The 16495-nt window shown below is 41.8% G+C and overlaps 1 protein-coding gene across 1 annotated transcript in view; it reads right to left on the bottom strand.

Annotated features, from left to right (window-relative positions):
* LOC144520558 (plexin-B1-like) overlaps positions 1-16495 on the bottom strand; it is a 70937-nt gene that overhangs the window by 22696 nt on the left and 31746 nt on the right. The window contains exons 2-14 of the mRNA XM_078254341.1: positions 15169-16042; positions 14630-14866; positions 13197-13379; positions 11105-11233; positions 8735-8835; positions 8499-8631; positions 8101-8257; positions 5983-6091; positions 5555-5663; positions 4292-5083; positions 2232-2330; positions 1014-1136; positions 114-207 (exon numbers count right to left, since the gene is read on the bottom strand). Of these exons, the coding sequence (XP_078110467.1) occupies positions 114-207; positions 1014-1136; positions 2232-2330; positions 4292-5083; positions 5555-5663; positions 5983-6091; positions 8101-8257; positions 8499-8631; positions 8735-8835; positions 11105-11233; positions 13197-13379; positions 14630-14866; positions 15169-16032 (3130 nt within the window). The 5' untranslated portion in view covers positions 16033-16042. The remainder of the gene's footprint in view (positions 1-113; positions 208-1013; positions 1137-2231; positions 2331-4291; positions 5084-5554; positions 5664-5982; positions 6092-8100; positions 8258-8498; positions 8632-8734; positions 8836-11104; positions 11234-13196; positions 13380-14629; positions 14867-15168; positions 16043-16495) is intronic.

The following is a 16495-nucleotide window of genomic DNA, read 5'->3' as shown; positions in this document are numbered from 1 at the left end:
CAGCTATTCAATATGTACCCGCTACTGCATGTAATCCGATTGCCTCACATCTCTCACACACAAATACTATAACATGGTCTCACATAGGAGACACAACTGGCAAAAACACACACCATACAGATCCTCAGCGCTGTCGATCAGGAAGTTGTTTTTTCTCCTCACGTTGATCATGGCTGGGTATTCCTCCATCAAGGCAGAATAGGCATACTGAAACAAGAACAACAATTAACAGCCTAACCAGCAGAAGCACTACTTGTGATATGGTATACGAGTTGATGTTATGCACATCCATGTGCAAAGCAGCTACCGTATGTGTCAAAATGATCTTGTTATGGGAGCTAATGAAACAGACTCATGGATTAACAGATGTACATGATCAAGAAACAGCAGTTTATTGATTTTTGTTAACACAGCATGCCATGGGTTTATTGGTTTTGGTTATGACCTTTCTTTTTGTTGACTTACAGTGATTTACAGTCATTATGAATGCTACCACCAATCAATTAAGAAACATTTCAGAATGGGATGGAAGTTGTGGGGTTGTTTGCTTATGTTCCCAGCAGTGTTGGTGGAATCAAACCACCGCCCGCACTGAAGCTGCAGATTAGCTGAAGTTTTCAGTCAGTCTTTTGATTAATAACAACAAAGGATGTTTTTTTGTTTTTTTTCACACCTTACTGTGATTGTTGATCATTTGGTCGTTAATATTTAATGTTGTAGAGAAATACTTTCAAAGATTTGAAACAAAGTTTTGAGGGGCTACAGAGAAGCCAATACACTGGTGAGCGGGTCGGGCGGGTAAGCTTACTAGAAAATATCACAGGATCGTGCGGGCGGGTCAAAAGTTGACAAAGCAGCGTTCCGAGTAAATTACTAATAACGAACAAAAACACTCTGTGTGTAAGAGTCCACCTTCCACCTAATTTTCCCTCTCATTATTTCCAGACTTGAAGAGTGTAGACTAAACGTAACAACACACTGAGATAAATCACTATATTGAGATGATTTCTGACCTGGTGGGGTTGGCAGGAGATAAAGAAGACTGATAGTTGAGTGGCATCCGGCTCCACGGAGGCATCCACCACCACTGATTGATTCTCAATGTCCAAAACACACTCGTAGTCCAAATTCTCATCCTAAATGTACACAAACACATACATGTACAGTAGGTACACAGACACACACATTACACATTTTAACATATGTCAGAAGGGTTACAGTACGTGGTGCGAAGAGATTTTTCTTCAACTGTCACAGTACCAGTGTCGCTGCAAAAGCTAATTTTCGATTTCAGGGAGAAAAAAAAAACAACTAAACTAACTAAAGTTTTCACATAATAATGCCCTTTTTGTTATGGCAGTGAACATCTATCCTAAACCACAGTATGCATTAAAACCCATGTGGTTTACAGCTTTTAATATGAGCCTTTATGTCCTTATGAACTGAAACAGAAGTTTTCTTTAAAAGGTCCAGTGTGTAACTGTGTTTAGTTGTTCATTATCAAAATCTGTGTTGCCCGTTCACAAACTTGTCTTTTTCATGAATATTTACCACCACTATCAATTCCAAGTACTCCTTTTGGCTTGAAATTTTGCATTCGCATGAACTGGGGTAGACGCTCCATATTCATGCGCCATCTTGAAATACGTTAGGCGGTAAGGGACATACAGGACATACTGCTCCGCCTTTTGCGTTTTCGCTGTCACATGATAAACTCAAAGGTGCTGCTAATGCTGCTAATGGGTATCGTAGCTTCCCGGCCCCGGCAAGTTTGAAGAATGAAAGATGGAGGACCACACGTATTCAAAATCCAAATTTCTGGATTCTTCTTCCTCTTCTTCTTCTTCGCCCCGAGAAAAAGAAAAAGGATATTGAAAAGAGCAAGAGACCGGCTTTTTGAAGCGTGAAGGCTACCGTAGCTGTAGTACGTACTTTGAACTGCGTGGTGCGAGAGAGTTGATTGCGATCTATCTCAACGCTAGATGGGAGAAATTCCTACACATTGGACCTTTAAATAACATGTTTGCAAAGCTGCTCTCGTACACACTGCTGTTAAACAGGCTTACTCATTGATGATAACATGTCAACAAATCCCTGAGTCATTTAGCAGAAGCTAGCCGATGGATATGTTTTCATGTTCAAAAATCATAATAACCTGCATGAATATGGGTTTAATGCAGTCTTGCCCGACTAAGGCAAAAGACGGTTAACCCTAGGGATGGATACATTACCTGAAACAGGTTTAGGTGTTGTCCCACCAGAGTGACTTTCCTCTCCACATTGACAGGGAGAAGAGAAGAATCCTGAACTTTCTCCACACACGGACATTCCTGGTGACACATTATTAACCATTACAATGAGAAATAGCAATACATAAGGGAAAAGAAAATGCAGCTATAAACCTATATCTAGATCCTACTCAAAAGGATGTCTTTTAACAAGTGTCCATTATATAATCACAGACTCGTATGTCTTTTGCCTCTCTTGTCTCTTGTCAGCCTTCCACTAGATGTTTGAATAAATAGCATTAGGGTTAGGTGCTACAATTAAGCCTGGCTCATGTTCCAGTTCATACTAAAAGAAGTTCAACTTAGGGCTCTGTGCAGGTCACGCAAGTTCTTCTGCCTCGATCCTAACACATTTTGTATAGACATTGAGCATCAAAAGAGTTTCACTTAACTGTTGCTATTGGCTTTGACTGGAACTAAAGGAACTTAGCGGGAGCCATGAAAATCAGCCTCAAATAATCATTCCTCCTAACATCAACATTACAGTTGGTACTGAGAATAAAGGCATTCTCCTCCAATCCACCAAACCTAGATTTGCCCGTAAGACTGTCCACAATAACAATCTAACTAAATGCATCTTTGATTTAGATACTATAAAGGAAAAGTGAATTTTCTATAATAATAATTTAAAAAAAATCTAACATGTAAGTAGCTATCCCGTCTTATTTCTAGCCTAGCAGAAAGTCAGAAATGGGAGACTATGAAAACCAAGGAACGGCAAACAAAACATGGAACTCAAAAAGGCAAAAACTAGGTGACCACAAACCCAAAAACACACCACAGCAATGAAACAGACATACATGTAAATAACAAGGAGGGAGTTGACTTGAAAATGTCATGATCAGGGATATCACCTTTCCTTAGCTTGTAGGAGAAAAATGCAGCTATCATTGGGTGAGATGAACAGAAATGGTATGGAGCGGGTAGACTAGTCAATAAGACCTTAAGGTAAAGTCAATCTTGCGTCTGAGATTACATTGACTTTGTGTCAGTCATTTGCCCGTTTTTTGTTAACAGGAGAGCTAATAAAGATAACAGCAGGGTTGTAAAGTGTTGTTTACAGTATTTCTAATAGTTTGCACTGCTGTAGAATGAGGACCAACTAGTTTTACTGCAGAGTAAAGCTTAGATGTTGCTAGGTTAATTACACAGTACTTTTAAAGGCCCCATATCATGCTCATTTTCCGGTTCATACTTGTACTTTGTGTTTCTACTAGAACACGTTCACATGCTTTAATGTTAAAAAAAACAACTTTATTTTTCTCATACTGCTGTCTCAATATACCTGTATTCTCCCTCTGTCTGAAACGCTACGTTCAAGCGCCTGTCTCTTAAAGCCCACCTCCTAAAAAAAAGCCCAGTCTGCTCTGGTCAGTGATTACCCATCTTCCATATCTGCGCTCTCAGCGTCTCTGTACCGTCATTGTAGCCTGGGGAATGACTGTAACGGCACTTTACCTAGTATAGTACTATATATAGTATAGTTGTGACATCACAACTGCACAGTGGTCGTGACGGCTTTTTTTTTTTTAGAAGGCACAGTTTCTGAATAGGAGCTGTGTGAATTTTCTCTGTGGATTGAGCGTTTTGATACTATAACAGTATTTATATAGCCCCTCAACCTGCTTTATAATTTAAAAAAAGACAGGAAATCGTACTTTTTGCAATACAGGACACTTAAAAGTAAGTTTGGGAAATTAGGCTTAGTCACCTTTTTTTGTCCAAAGTGGATACAACTCTAATATCTGTCAAGCTAGCTGTTTCCCCCCCTGATTTCAGTCTCTATGCTAAGCTAAGCTTATCGCCTTCTGACTGTAGCTTCATATTTAACAGACATAAATGAGAGCGGTGTCTTTCTTCTAATCTAACTCTTGGCAAAACAAATCACACAAAATTGCAGTTCCCAAAATGTGTAACCTTTCTAAAAGCTTTAAGTTTGTCATGGTGACTTGAGCAACAGTACGACTTCCTAGACTAGCTGCACACGTGGCTTCTGCACTCACCAGAAAATAAAGGTCATTTGAAGAATCTGATTGGTAGTTTGCTGCAGATTCAGAGTTGGGGTCAATAACTGTTTCAGGTGATTGTGTATAGATGAACGGCTTTTCGCTGGCGCCTGCAACAGATAAACCTGTAGTAGACTCAATGTCAGTCTCTCCCTCTGGCTTCTCCCACTCATTCAACCACGGAGGGGAGTCCTTCTCTTCGGCGCTGCCCAGAGGAATGGACTCCTTATTGCCACTGATAGCGAGGTCTATTAAAAGGGACACTTCGCTGGAGGTGGTTGAGCTTACATCAGACGAAGAGCCCAGCGCTTCACCAGATGGCCCTAAAAATCTCAGGTCAGGGTCTAACATGCCACTAGTGCTGCTGGGTAATGTAGTGTGGGGAGTTTTGTCAGTGCTATTCAAGGTTTCAGTCACGTCATCTTCTGAAAAACCTGTTGTAGTGCCAGCATTTCCCTCTGTAGTTCCCTCCACATCAGGGAGGGACCCGCTTGTGGTAGTAACATTGGTGTGTATGGTAGTGGCCTGGCTGAAGATCATGACCAAGGGGCTTCCCTGGGTAAGGGGGGGGGTTGATTCAGCATTAGAAGTGGTGGGTGGTGTCACTGTGGTGGAAGTTGAAGGGACAGCTGCTGCGGTGGGGGTAGGTGTCTCTGTGGGTGGTGGCTGTGATGTTGTGCTTGTGGCTGCTGCTGTTGTTGTTGTTGTTGTTGTAGCAGCCCGGACAGTAGGAGGTAAAGGGGTCAAATTTCTGCTGGGAGGTGGGATGGTGGGTGTTGGTGGTTTGAACTTGGCGATGGAGTAGCACAAGTGAACAAGCGAGGAAAGGAGAGGACAAGAAAAAAAAAGCAGGGGGGGAGACAAAATTAGGATAAAACAGACGGGTGAGCAAATACAATAAGAAGCAACTTATGAGTAAAAAAAAAAAAAAGAAAAAGATTCATGGCAAAAACTGACCTAAAAAAGACAAACAGAAAACAAACGGAAAACTACACCAAACAGTATGATGAATGCTAAGCAAAACAAACCTAGTGCGTTTTAATTACATTCCAGACAGTGGTTTCCCTAAATATACAGTATACACTGATGATGTAAATGGGGTGGACAAAATATTCAAAAAAGTACCTCTCAATGTAATGCAACTATGCAATACTATTTAACAGCAACGCAGCCTGCAGTTGATGCATACAGTTGAATCAACACCTCTGTCAAACATCTCTCAATACATAGCCTTTATTTTCAGACTTAATGTGGACTCACATTTTGGTTGTAGATGGTGACTCCTTGGCTGCAGGTGTGTTTGTGTGTGCAGACATGCTGGTGGATACACCAGTTACACCCCCAGCGACTGCCAACACACCCTTGGCATCTAGCAGAGCCCACAGCAGGGGTACAGGCAAAAAACAAAAAAACAAATCATAATGAAAATTTGTGACAATAAAAATGCAATTTTCCCCAAACAACATATAGCACATGTTCAGGAATCTTGAATACGTCAAAACAACTATGCATGGCTTTAGTTACAGTATGCACAAGATCTAACCAGTCTCAGTCAGACATCTAACGTGCAAACAAGCATTCTTTCAGATGTCACAAGCAGAAAACGCCATGGTAGACACATAATGTATTCTGCTAGATTAGATTTGATAATATGTGTTGAGTGATGACATGTATGTGCGTGTACTCACGGCCTGCGTCCAGAGAGCTGCTGGACCAAGCTGCAGTTGTAGAAGGTGAATTCTGTCTCTGCTACCGTCACGTTCGTGAAACGCAGCGACAGGGTCACCATCACAAACTCTGCATCAGAACAAACCGGTTACCGTTATGTTAGCTTCAAATTATCTGACCAACTTTTTTGTCGTTCTTATAAGCATCATAGTGCTGCTTTGGCAGTTTTGTAAATTTCACATTTCTGACTTGCAATAAAGATTTTAAAAACGATAGTGCTTGTTGCACCCTACTTTGTATGTAATGTAAATACCGAAAACAGTTGACCCCTTGGGTACAATTGCTGAACAAATACAAAAAAATACAAAAAACTCACCATCTCCATGGCTAATGGGGGGCAGACTGCTGGCATCAGGGGTGGAGCATATCACACCAGTGTTGGTGAGTGAGGCAGGAGCTTCTGTGTCCTGGAAAAAGCAAGAGTAGGCCTCTCCTTTTCTTAGGCTTGGGAGGCCCTCTACTGACACTGTAATCTGAGGTAGGAAGACAGAATGGAAAAGGGACATCAAGAGATGAAAGATAAAAGATGGAAAAAGAAATGAAGTGAGCAGAAACCGATAAAACAGTTGTTAATGTAATGTAAAACGTGTTGTGTCCTCCGACTTTTGTAGAACTAAAACTAATGTGCAGGATGGAAGGAGTGAAGAAAGACTACAACTGGCACACAGGAGAGTATTATTGTGCATTACTCCCATCTATCCCCCCCCGCATTACATCAGTTTTCTCCCCACGGCTGATGTTGTAGAGGCTGAGGTGCTGGATACTGAGGCACTGCTGCATCTGGTTGAAACTCCACAGCCACTGGCCCTGCACAGACCCTCTCTGGCACTCCCAGCGCTGGCCACACCTGAAATAACACAGAGAAGTAAGAGAGTCAAGGAAAGAGAAAGTAGACAGGGATGCAAGAGAGCATTTGCAGTAGCCCCACCATTACATGTACACTGACTCACCGTCCCTCCAGGACACACCAGCCACAGTAGGGGTCTTTGGCAGACAAACAGGACTGACAGTCCAGGTGGTCCCCCACATTCTGCCACTGGACGCTTCTCTACCTGAAAATGATGATAAGCGAGTACTCAAAGACAAACTTATGAAGTCAATAATTAGGTGGATATCGATCGTTGTGGGTAGCAATTAAAAGAAATCTGAGTCCTTCATTAAAGCATGAAAAAGTTCCTTATTGTATCCCAGTGGTTCCCAACCTTTTTTTCCTTGGCGCCCCCTACTTATGTCTAAGAAAAGCTGAGCCCCCTCCCCCCTCCCCCTGAAACCGAAGTTGAGGTAACTCTCGAGATACAGCCTTACTTTCTTTTTTGATACAGAGCAGTTATCAGCACTTTTAAGTTTCTCCGCCATGTTTTATTCATAAAATAGTGATGCCGTGGCGGCAGGAAAAATGAGGATGATAACAGCTAGCAGCTGACCTGATGACAGCAAGGGTCCCAGGTTAAGAGGTCCCGGAGGTTTGGCCTTCTAAGTAGCCTGCCTACAATTTTAAGCGAGAACAAAAATATATAGTTTTTATACCGACTTTTGTATACATTATATATTCTAGTGTATTATCATAATTTGTTAAACATGTGCAAATATATTTTTTTTTTACCTCAACCTCAAACCAGATAAAGACTTGCGCACCCCCTGTGATCTTGGGGACCACTGTTATATCCTATAGTTCCTTAAATAATTTGATAGCCAACCACAATGTTACAGACTTGCATACTGACTGAGTAAGCAGAATGATCATTATTTTATTATTACTTTATTATTACTGTCTGCCAAATCCTGAAGAACACTTAATTGTTTCAAAACTATTATCCACTTGTTATGTGTAGCTCCCTTGGTTTTTGTTTTGTTTTTATTGTTTGCAAAAATATAATTGATAAAATGTGACAAAAATATGTATTTATGACAATTGCTTTTATGGTTTGTTCATTGTTAGCATGTAGCTAACTAGCTTACCTGGATAGCAACAGGCAAGTATTGTAATTCAAACTTTTTTGAATAACTTTTAGGTTTTAAGTCAACTGACCCCTTGGGTACAATTGCTGAACAAATACAAAAAAATACAAAAAACTCACCATCTCCATGGCTAATGGGGGGCAGACTGCTGGCATCAGGGGTGGAGCATATCACACCAGTGTTGGTGAGTGAGGCAGGAGCTTCTGTGTCCTGGAAAAAGCAAGAGTAGGCCTCTCCTTTTCTTAGGCTTGGGAGGCCCTCTACTGACACTGTAATCTGAGGTAGGAAGACAGAATGGAAAAGGGACATCAAGAGATGAAAGATAAAAGATGGAAAAAGAAATGAAGTGAGCAGAAACCGATAAAACAGTTGTTAATGTAATGTAAAACGTGTTGTGTCCTCCGACTTTTGTAGAACTAAAACTAATGTGCAGGATGGAAGGAGTGAAGAAAGACTACAACTGGCACACAGGAGAGTATTATTGTGCATTACTCCCATCTATCCCCCCCCGCATTACATCAGTTTTCTCCCCACGGCTGATGTTGTAGAGGCTGAGGTGCTGGATACTGAGGCACTGCTGCATCTGGTTGAAACTCCACAGCCACTGGCCCTGCACAGACCCTCTCTGGCACTCCCAGCGCTGGCCACACCTGAAATAACACAGAGAAGTAAGAGAGTCAAGGAAAGAGAAAGTAGACAGGGATGCAAGAGAGCATTTGCAGTAGCCCCACCATTACATGTACACTGACTCACCGTCCCTCCAGGACACACCAGCCACAGTAGGGGTCTTTGGCAGACAAACAGGACTGACAGTCCAGGTGGTCCCCACATTCTGCCACTGGACGCTTCTCTACCTGAAAATGATGATAAGCGAGTACTCAAAGACAAACTTATGAAGTCAATAATTAGGTGGATATCGATCGTTGTGGGTAGCAATTAAAAGAAATCTGAGTCCTTCATTAAAGCATGAAAAAGTTCCTTATTGTATCCCAGTGGTTCCCAACCTTTTTTCCTTGGCGCCCCCCCTACTTATGTCTAAGAAAAGCTGAGCCCCTCCCCCCTCCCCTGAAACCGAAGTTGAGGTAACTCTCGAGATACAGCCTTACTTTCTTTTTTGATACAGAGCAGTTATCAGCACTTTTAAGTTTCTCCGCCATGTTTTATTCATAAAATAGTGATGCCGTGGCGGCAGGAAAAATGAGGATGATAACAGCTAGCAGCTGACCTGATGACAGCAAGGGCCACAGGTTAAGAGGTCCCGGAGGTTTGGCCTTCTAAGTAGCCTGCCTACAATTTTAAGCGAGAACAAAAATATATAGTTTTTATACCGACTTTTGTATACATTATATATTCTAGTGTATTATCATAATTTGTTAAACATGTGCAAATATATTTTTTTTTTACCTCAACCTCAAACCAGATAAAGACTTGCGCACCCCCTGTGATCTTGGGGACCACTGTTATATCCTATAGTTCCTTAAATAATTTGATAGCCAACCACAATGTTACAGACTTGCATACTGACTGAGTAAGCAGAATGATCATTATTTTATTATTACTTTATTATTACTGTCTGCCAAATCCTGAAGAACACTTAATTGTTTCAAAACTATTATCCACTTGTTATGTGTAGCTCCCGTGGTTTTTGTTTTGTTTTTATTGTTTGCAAAAATATAATTGATAAAATGTGACAAAAATATGTATTTATGACAATTGCTTTTATGGTTTGTTCATTGTTAGCATGTAGCTAACTAGCTTACCTGGATAGCAACAGGCAAGTATTGTAATTCAAACTTTTTTGAATAACTTTTAGGTTTTAAGTCAACTGCAAGTTTATTGTGTGGCTGACCGAAAAAACAGTCTAGCCATTTTAAGCTATACAGGTTGACTTGCTAACGTTAACATTTGCCCTCCTGACCATCCAAATTCAAGTTTGCCATACTAGCCAGCTAGTTAACCTAGTAAGCTAATCTGAGATTCAAACTAAACAATGTATTTTTTCAACTATTAATGACATTGTTAAGGTCCGTATTATTACCTGTTTATGATACTTCTTTTACCTCTTGCCTTTTTCAGTGTGTGAGCTTGACCTGCAACTTAGTGCTCTTGAAATGTTATAATCTAATCATGCTAGTTATTTATCATTGGCTAGGTTAGCTTATAATGCCAACCTATTTTAAAATAGCCGTAACAGTACTAGCTAGTTCACAGCTATTTAGCTAGATAGATATCATAGTACTAGTTGAGTTTGCTGAGCTTCAAATATTTTCTTTTTGTCATTTGGTAATGAATGAGTGATTTTGTAGGTTCCATGGTATTACATATTTACCTCTTTATGTGGGTCCAGTTAGCATTATTAAGCCAGAGAAACAGTAGTTCATTGGCTTTGCCCACACTCATAAACACAATATGTCTAACTCCAAGAAACTGAATGTCAATCTGCTCATGACACTCAATCAGTAGCTTTATGACGATTGTAGTGCTCGTAATAATAATTATTTCGACTTGGCTACAGATCTACATTCAGATTAAGGCGTTCAGTGGTCTAGAAATGAAACAAGCCATTCAATGTATAGACTAGCAGTTTCCCATATCCATTCATCAGCATCTATGGCTACCCACACAGACACTCTGTAGGGAGTGTGTCAACACAATGAAGGCCACTCTCTCTGATCAATACCATTGTTATGTCTGACCTTACACCTCCTGCTGACTGTTGTACCCATCAAAGTGGGGATAGTGACCTCTGACCTCGACAGCCAGCTGGCTTTTCTGTTTTCTCTTATGTTTGCCTCTTTTTCTTTTATCTCATTTTTCTGTGAGAGAGACACAGCTTGAGGAAGTATTAAAGCCTGACAAAACTCTGACAAACGATTAATTGTCTGACAATGAATGACAAGCCATGTTTAGTCTTGTGTATGGAGACATCTGGATGAATGGTTGAATGGACAGACACACCAAAAAGAGTAGCCTACAGCAGTTTGTACATCTGTTGAGTAAAGATGTGAAAGCTTACTTGCTAACATAATCTGCTGGACTCCGTACGGTGTATTCCTTTAAACCGAAAATTACATTTACCACCACTAACTAGCCAAAACAGTGATGCTACATATTCATACTTACAGTAGTCTTGGTCATGATGTAGATGTGTGCTCCATTCTGGTCCAATAAAAGGTCACTGTTAATGGGCGAGTTGGGCTGGATTGTCGTGTTCGCATATACCTCCACATGGCCATCTTGGCCCAGATATACCTGAAGAAGTGCACCAGAAAAACTTGAGAAATTGTGGTATATGATATTATAGATCACCAGCAAGAGAATTGGTATATTCCTATAAGAGCTGACAAAAAGTAAAATGATGCAGAACGAATGTCTTCTTCGGTTTACAACTCAAACTCTAATCAAATCACGTGTGCAGGATCGCAGCAGAAGTGGCCATGAATGTGATTACGGCACAGTCAAATCGAATATGAAGCACAGGAAGACACCTCTGGCTTAAGTGATTCCCAGGCCTTAGAACTCTCATGTTACCTCATGTTAATGAGATTGGCAGAGGTTTTTATGCCTCTTTCCAGAAGGCTCTCACTTGATCATTGTGAACAGAATGGAGAATCAGTTGTCCCATTAAGAGAATGCACTCAACACATAATGGCATGGAAAGTAGCTCTGTAATGCTTGGTGAGTTAGAAACATGAACGGAGTTTGTCGTTTTGCATGTCATATATGGGAGAGAATTTGATGCTGTATTGAGCTGAAATACCTGACAGGCGAATGGGAGATTAAGCTACGTAGGCAAACAAGAAAATATTGGTCAATCAACTTACAAAACGCAGCGATTTACATTATGTCCTACATGCCTACTCTAACCTTAGTTTAACATTTTGGGAAATACTATTATTCGCTTTCTTAAAAGACACTTAGATTAGAAGCTCAATCCCACTCAATGCTCGCTAATTAACACGTTACAGCTTGTTTGACGAATCAATATGAAAATTAAAGTGTAAAAATGATAAGACTCTGCTGGTTGCCTGGCAACATCACGGTGATAACAAGATAGGGTTGTGTCTAGATGGTAACCTAAGATTTGCACAAGTCTTGCAAAATGGCATTGACCGCGAATGGTTAAATTTAGGATAACTCGTCGGGTTATCGCAAATCTAGGGTTACTAACCAAGAAATAATCTAGTACCTAACCCCCCACACAACTTTTCATTTTCACACTTCGGTTTAAATTCGGATTAAACAAACAAATTCATTATTAACTGTTAATTAGGAAGCTTAAAAATGTGTCGGTACGAGGATTTATTTCGCAAAGAAACTCTCGCACACTGTCTAACTTGGAAAAACACGCACACAGAGTCCTGTATCTGGATGCTGTGGAATTTGTCATGCTGTGATACGATAATCCTGTTACAATAGCTTACTTCAGATGGCTACACGGAGTGCTGCTTTGATCTGCTACCTAAAAGCACTATGTCTGACTCTATGTCTCCCTCTCCCTCTCTCTCTCTCTCTCTCACATATCAAACACATGGCAAAACAGACCTACTACACGATAACTCCTCGAATACCTCACAGCAGAGTTTTATCTACAATCACCCTACGTCAGATCTACGGAGATGTTTTAAAGGTGGTGATAGAGAGCAGTTTTGGAAAATACTGTACAAAGCAGTGGTCATACAAACAAGGCAAGGCTAAAAAATAAAAATAATCTTTTTGTGAAACGCATTCCACCAGTCTTCCAAAAAACGCCCTTAAAACATTAGCTCAAAAATGCATCACTTTTAACTCTCCTATAATCACATTCTGCGCTCTACAGAACAAAAAAGCAAATGTATTAGGCATGGGATCATGGTGGTATGCTAGTCTGTGTATGTTGGAAAACTGTCAGCGTTGGAATGACTGGAATCTTCCAGGCTGTAGTTGCGATGCATAGTCCCATAAGTAGATGGGAACTGGCACAAACGTTTGAAAACCAATCCCTGAAAATAGTTGAAACTGTTTTATGTAGTGTGAGGTGTGGTTGCTTAGCTGGGAAATGAGCCATAGACATCCTTGCAAGAATTTGGCAGCAACATCAATAAGGGCAGGGCAGTATGAATCACAAAATTTAGTAAGCTCTAGTAGTTTGCTTCCCACCCAGTGCATGCTGGGGCAGGCTTAATGGCCAAAAGAAACTGGCACAAAAATCTAAGTATGACATAGGATGTTCTACCTTGTGCAGAGTCCCTTTGGAGTCTCCGAGGAAGGCAATGCTGTGTCCCTCTCTGACACTGACAGCCACAGCAGTGAGACGGGCAGCCGAGGTGTGCCACACGGCTTTAGAGGCCAGCGGTGCCCGGCTTGCCATTGGACTGGGGGTGTGGTCGGAGCCGCAGGGATAGGCCTTAAGGGTATTCTACAACACATGACAGAAAGTCAGAAAATGAGTTGTTTGTCGATTTTATGTATTTATCTGAACTGAACACATCCGGATTACATTTATTTTAGTGATCTTAATACTTTGGACTAACAAGTTCACGTTCACGTCTTTTCAATTAGTCTTCCATTCTCTCCTAGTATTGCCTCAGAGCCTTTGAATCCTCTTAATTCAGCGTAAGCAGATTGCACCATAGATTAAAGTAGATTTATAGAGACACAGCCAACTCGCTCTTTTGGTTTCGCAAAACAACCACTCTAAATCCTGCTTTCTGGTTAGTCTCTGAACTCTGGCTCCACATAATTGGCCCTAAAGGAGGAAGTAGATTGGGACATCTTACATGTAGTCTACGCAGTCTAAGTCTAGTTTGTTTATTAAAAAAATAAGATTGCTTATCGTTGTTGCAAGGGAAACTGTGATCTAATACAACCTTTCTTCATTCAATCATCTATGTTTCTTTCAGCATTTCCTTTTCTTCCTCTAGATTATTTAATTCTCTCTCCCTGTCGCTTTGTATGCTAGTCTTTCTATTCCCATATTTACATTCCACCCCCTTTCTCTCTCTCTCTCTCTCTCTCTCTCTCTGTCCTCTTATGTCAGTTGATTAAAAACAAACTCCTATCCTTCCTTGTCAGACATCATTAAGCAGCAGCACAGCTGATTCAGGGTTAGCTTGGTTTATTGATCCTTAACAATCCCATTAAATGGCTCTGAGGGCTGGCAGGACCTGAGCGGCTGTAGGGCAACAGAGGGGGTCACTGGAGGGCTGCAGCTGGGCAAAGCTACTCCTGGGGCATCTGGGAGCTCTGGGCTTTTCAACGAGGGCCTCATTATAATGCCTTCATTCTTCCTGTTACTAAGCTTAATCTCGGCAATCCAGTCATCCCTTGTTACTGTGCTGTTTTGTCTTTTTGTGACCACTGGAACCAACTGAGTCAATATACTTAAGTGCATAAAGACAGCAGGGAACAATTCATCCTGATGTATAGCCCTAATGTATATGTATATGTACTACACGGCCAGCATCCATGCTGTAACAAGCATTCAAAGTAGCATGCAATTCTGCTAAGGGGACCAAAGAGAAACTGTAGTTTGATGAGCATGTTAATGACAAAATCATTGTTGTAAAGCCCATTGCTCCAAAATGTTTTCTCTTCTTCCATGAAAAATAACAAAAATAAATAACAAAAAGACATTTAACCCTCTTTCTTCATCCACTGCATCCTTACCAGGGGCAGGTTGGCACAGCTGGACTTGACCTCATACTCTATGTAGGCCACCTCTCTTCCCTCCACCCGGCCGTCCTGGGTGTAGCAGAGGTCACGGGTGGAGTCAATGTGTTTGTCAAGCTCATCCAGTGGGTAAACGCACAGAGCTGAGGCATCCAAGGGATTGTTTGTGGAGCCGCTGCGGGTGGAGAAGACTCCCAGCAGATCCTCGCCTTCCCGGCCCGCACCTTGTCCCACCTGTTACAACAAAGGCGTGGGAAAAACTCAAGAAACTTAAAACACAGCCAGGAGTAGATCAGTGTAATCTTGATGTAAATCCATTTCTGAAAGCACTTGAAATTCATACACTCTGATGACCAAGAAATTCAACCATATTTTGAAGGACTCATAATAATAAATAATAATAATAAATTGTATTTATGGGTGTCTTTCTCAACACTCAAGGACACCTTACATGTACAAATAATAACAGATAAAAACAGATGACAGCAAAGAATAAGCAGAAATACTCATGTTGATAATATTTTGGGAGAAAGTACCTGGGCAGCCTGGAGCAGGTTGTAAGTCCTTGACGGAGAGGAAGGGGATTGGCAGACAAGAGGAACTTCCACATAGGAATAGTAGGAGGTGTCGTCCAAGCACACTCTGGCAGCATAGGTCCGGTACTCCCTCGATGCCGACTTGATGTCACGGCGGTAAAACAAGAAGTACACATAAGCGCGCCGTGTGAATGCCATCACAAAGTGGTGGTCGTATTCCGACAGACGCCCAGCCACGGCCAGCTTCGCCGTCTCCTCGTAGGAAAAGACGGGTTCTGATGAAAGGTGGCGGGTGGAGATGGGCGGGTGGCTGGCAGTGTAGCCCCTACCCACATACATCACTGTCCTTTCCCCGCCACGAAGCCCAACCACCAGCCCTACGGTTGACACCGACGGTTCATTGGCTGCAACATACTGCGTATCCACGGGCCTCTCGGTGGAGAAGAGAACCTTCTTGATGGATGTCAGTCTGCGTTTCTGGCAGGTGCCCTGGTGGATGCTGCCGCAGGTGATCAACTCCAACGCTTTTGGATCGACCAGAAGTAATTTGTTGTGATTACTGGTTCTTCTGGCTTGGGGACAGTTAAACTCGGTGACTGGGGGAAGGCAGTCTTTGCTGTCGCTGACGGGACCGGTTGTCTCCTCTTGCTCCAGCCGGAGTCCATCGGCTCCGTCCAGCTGGAAGAGGTGGTCCCTGGCCCCCACGTACACCGTTCCCACAGAGGGGTCTGGGTGCAGCACCAGGTGCTGGAATTCAGTGTCATTACGGGAAAAACAAGGGTAGGAGCGACCATGGGCTGTGGCAAAGATGATGAGGATGAGGAGTAAGAGCAGGGTGGAGTTCAGAGCCTTCCCATGTAGCATGGCAAATATTCTGAGGAAATAAACAGAGCAGGGTTAGAGGCCTGCACGAGCAGATGTTTGAGGTTAAACTCAAAAATCAACATTCAATAAGGCTAAAAGCTACTTCTATATAGTTAGGTATAGTGCAAGTTTAAGAGTTTTAGAGAGTTTAGAGTTTAGGCTGAGAGAAATGTTAAGAAATGTTAAGATGTGTTAACCTTAATGTTAACCTCTAATGTTAACCTCTTAAGAATTTAAGCTAGCATGCACGCTCTGAAACACTGTTTTAACTGTTTTTGTCTTTTATCGCCTGCCTCTGTAAGCATCTGTGCTTTCGGTATCTCTGTATTGTCACTGCAGCCGGGAAATGACCGTAACAGCAGTGTAGTGCACTTTCTATATTGTACAAAAGTCCTGCCGGCTCGTTTAAAAGGCACAGTTTCTGAATACGGGCTGTGGGCATTTCACTGTGGATTGAGCATTT

Source organism: Sander vitreus, chromosome 7 (assembly GCF_031162955.1).
Source record: "Sander vitreus isolate 19-12246 chromosome 7, sanVit1, whole genome shotgun sequence".
In the NCBI taxonomy this organism is placed as follows: domain Eukaryota; kingdom Metazoa; phylum Chordata; class Actinopteri; order Perciformes; family Percidae; genus Sander; species Sander vitreus.
This window is presented reverse-complemented; position numbering and strand designations above follow the sequence as displayed.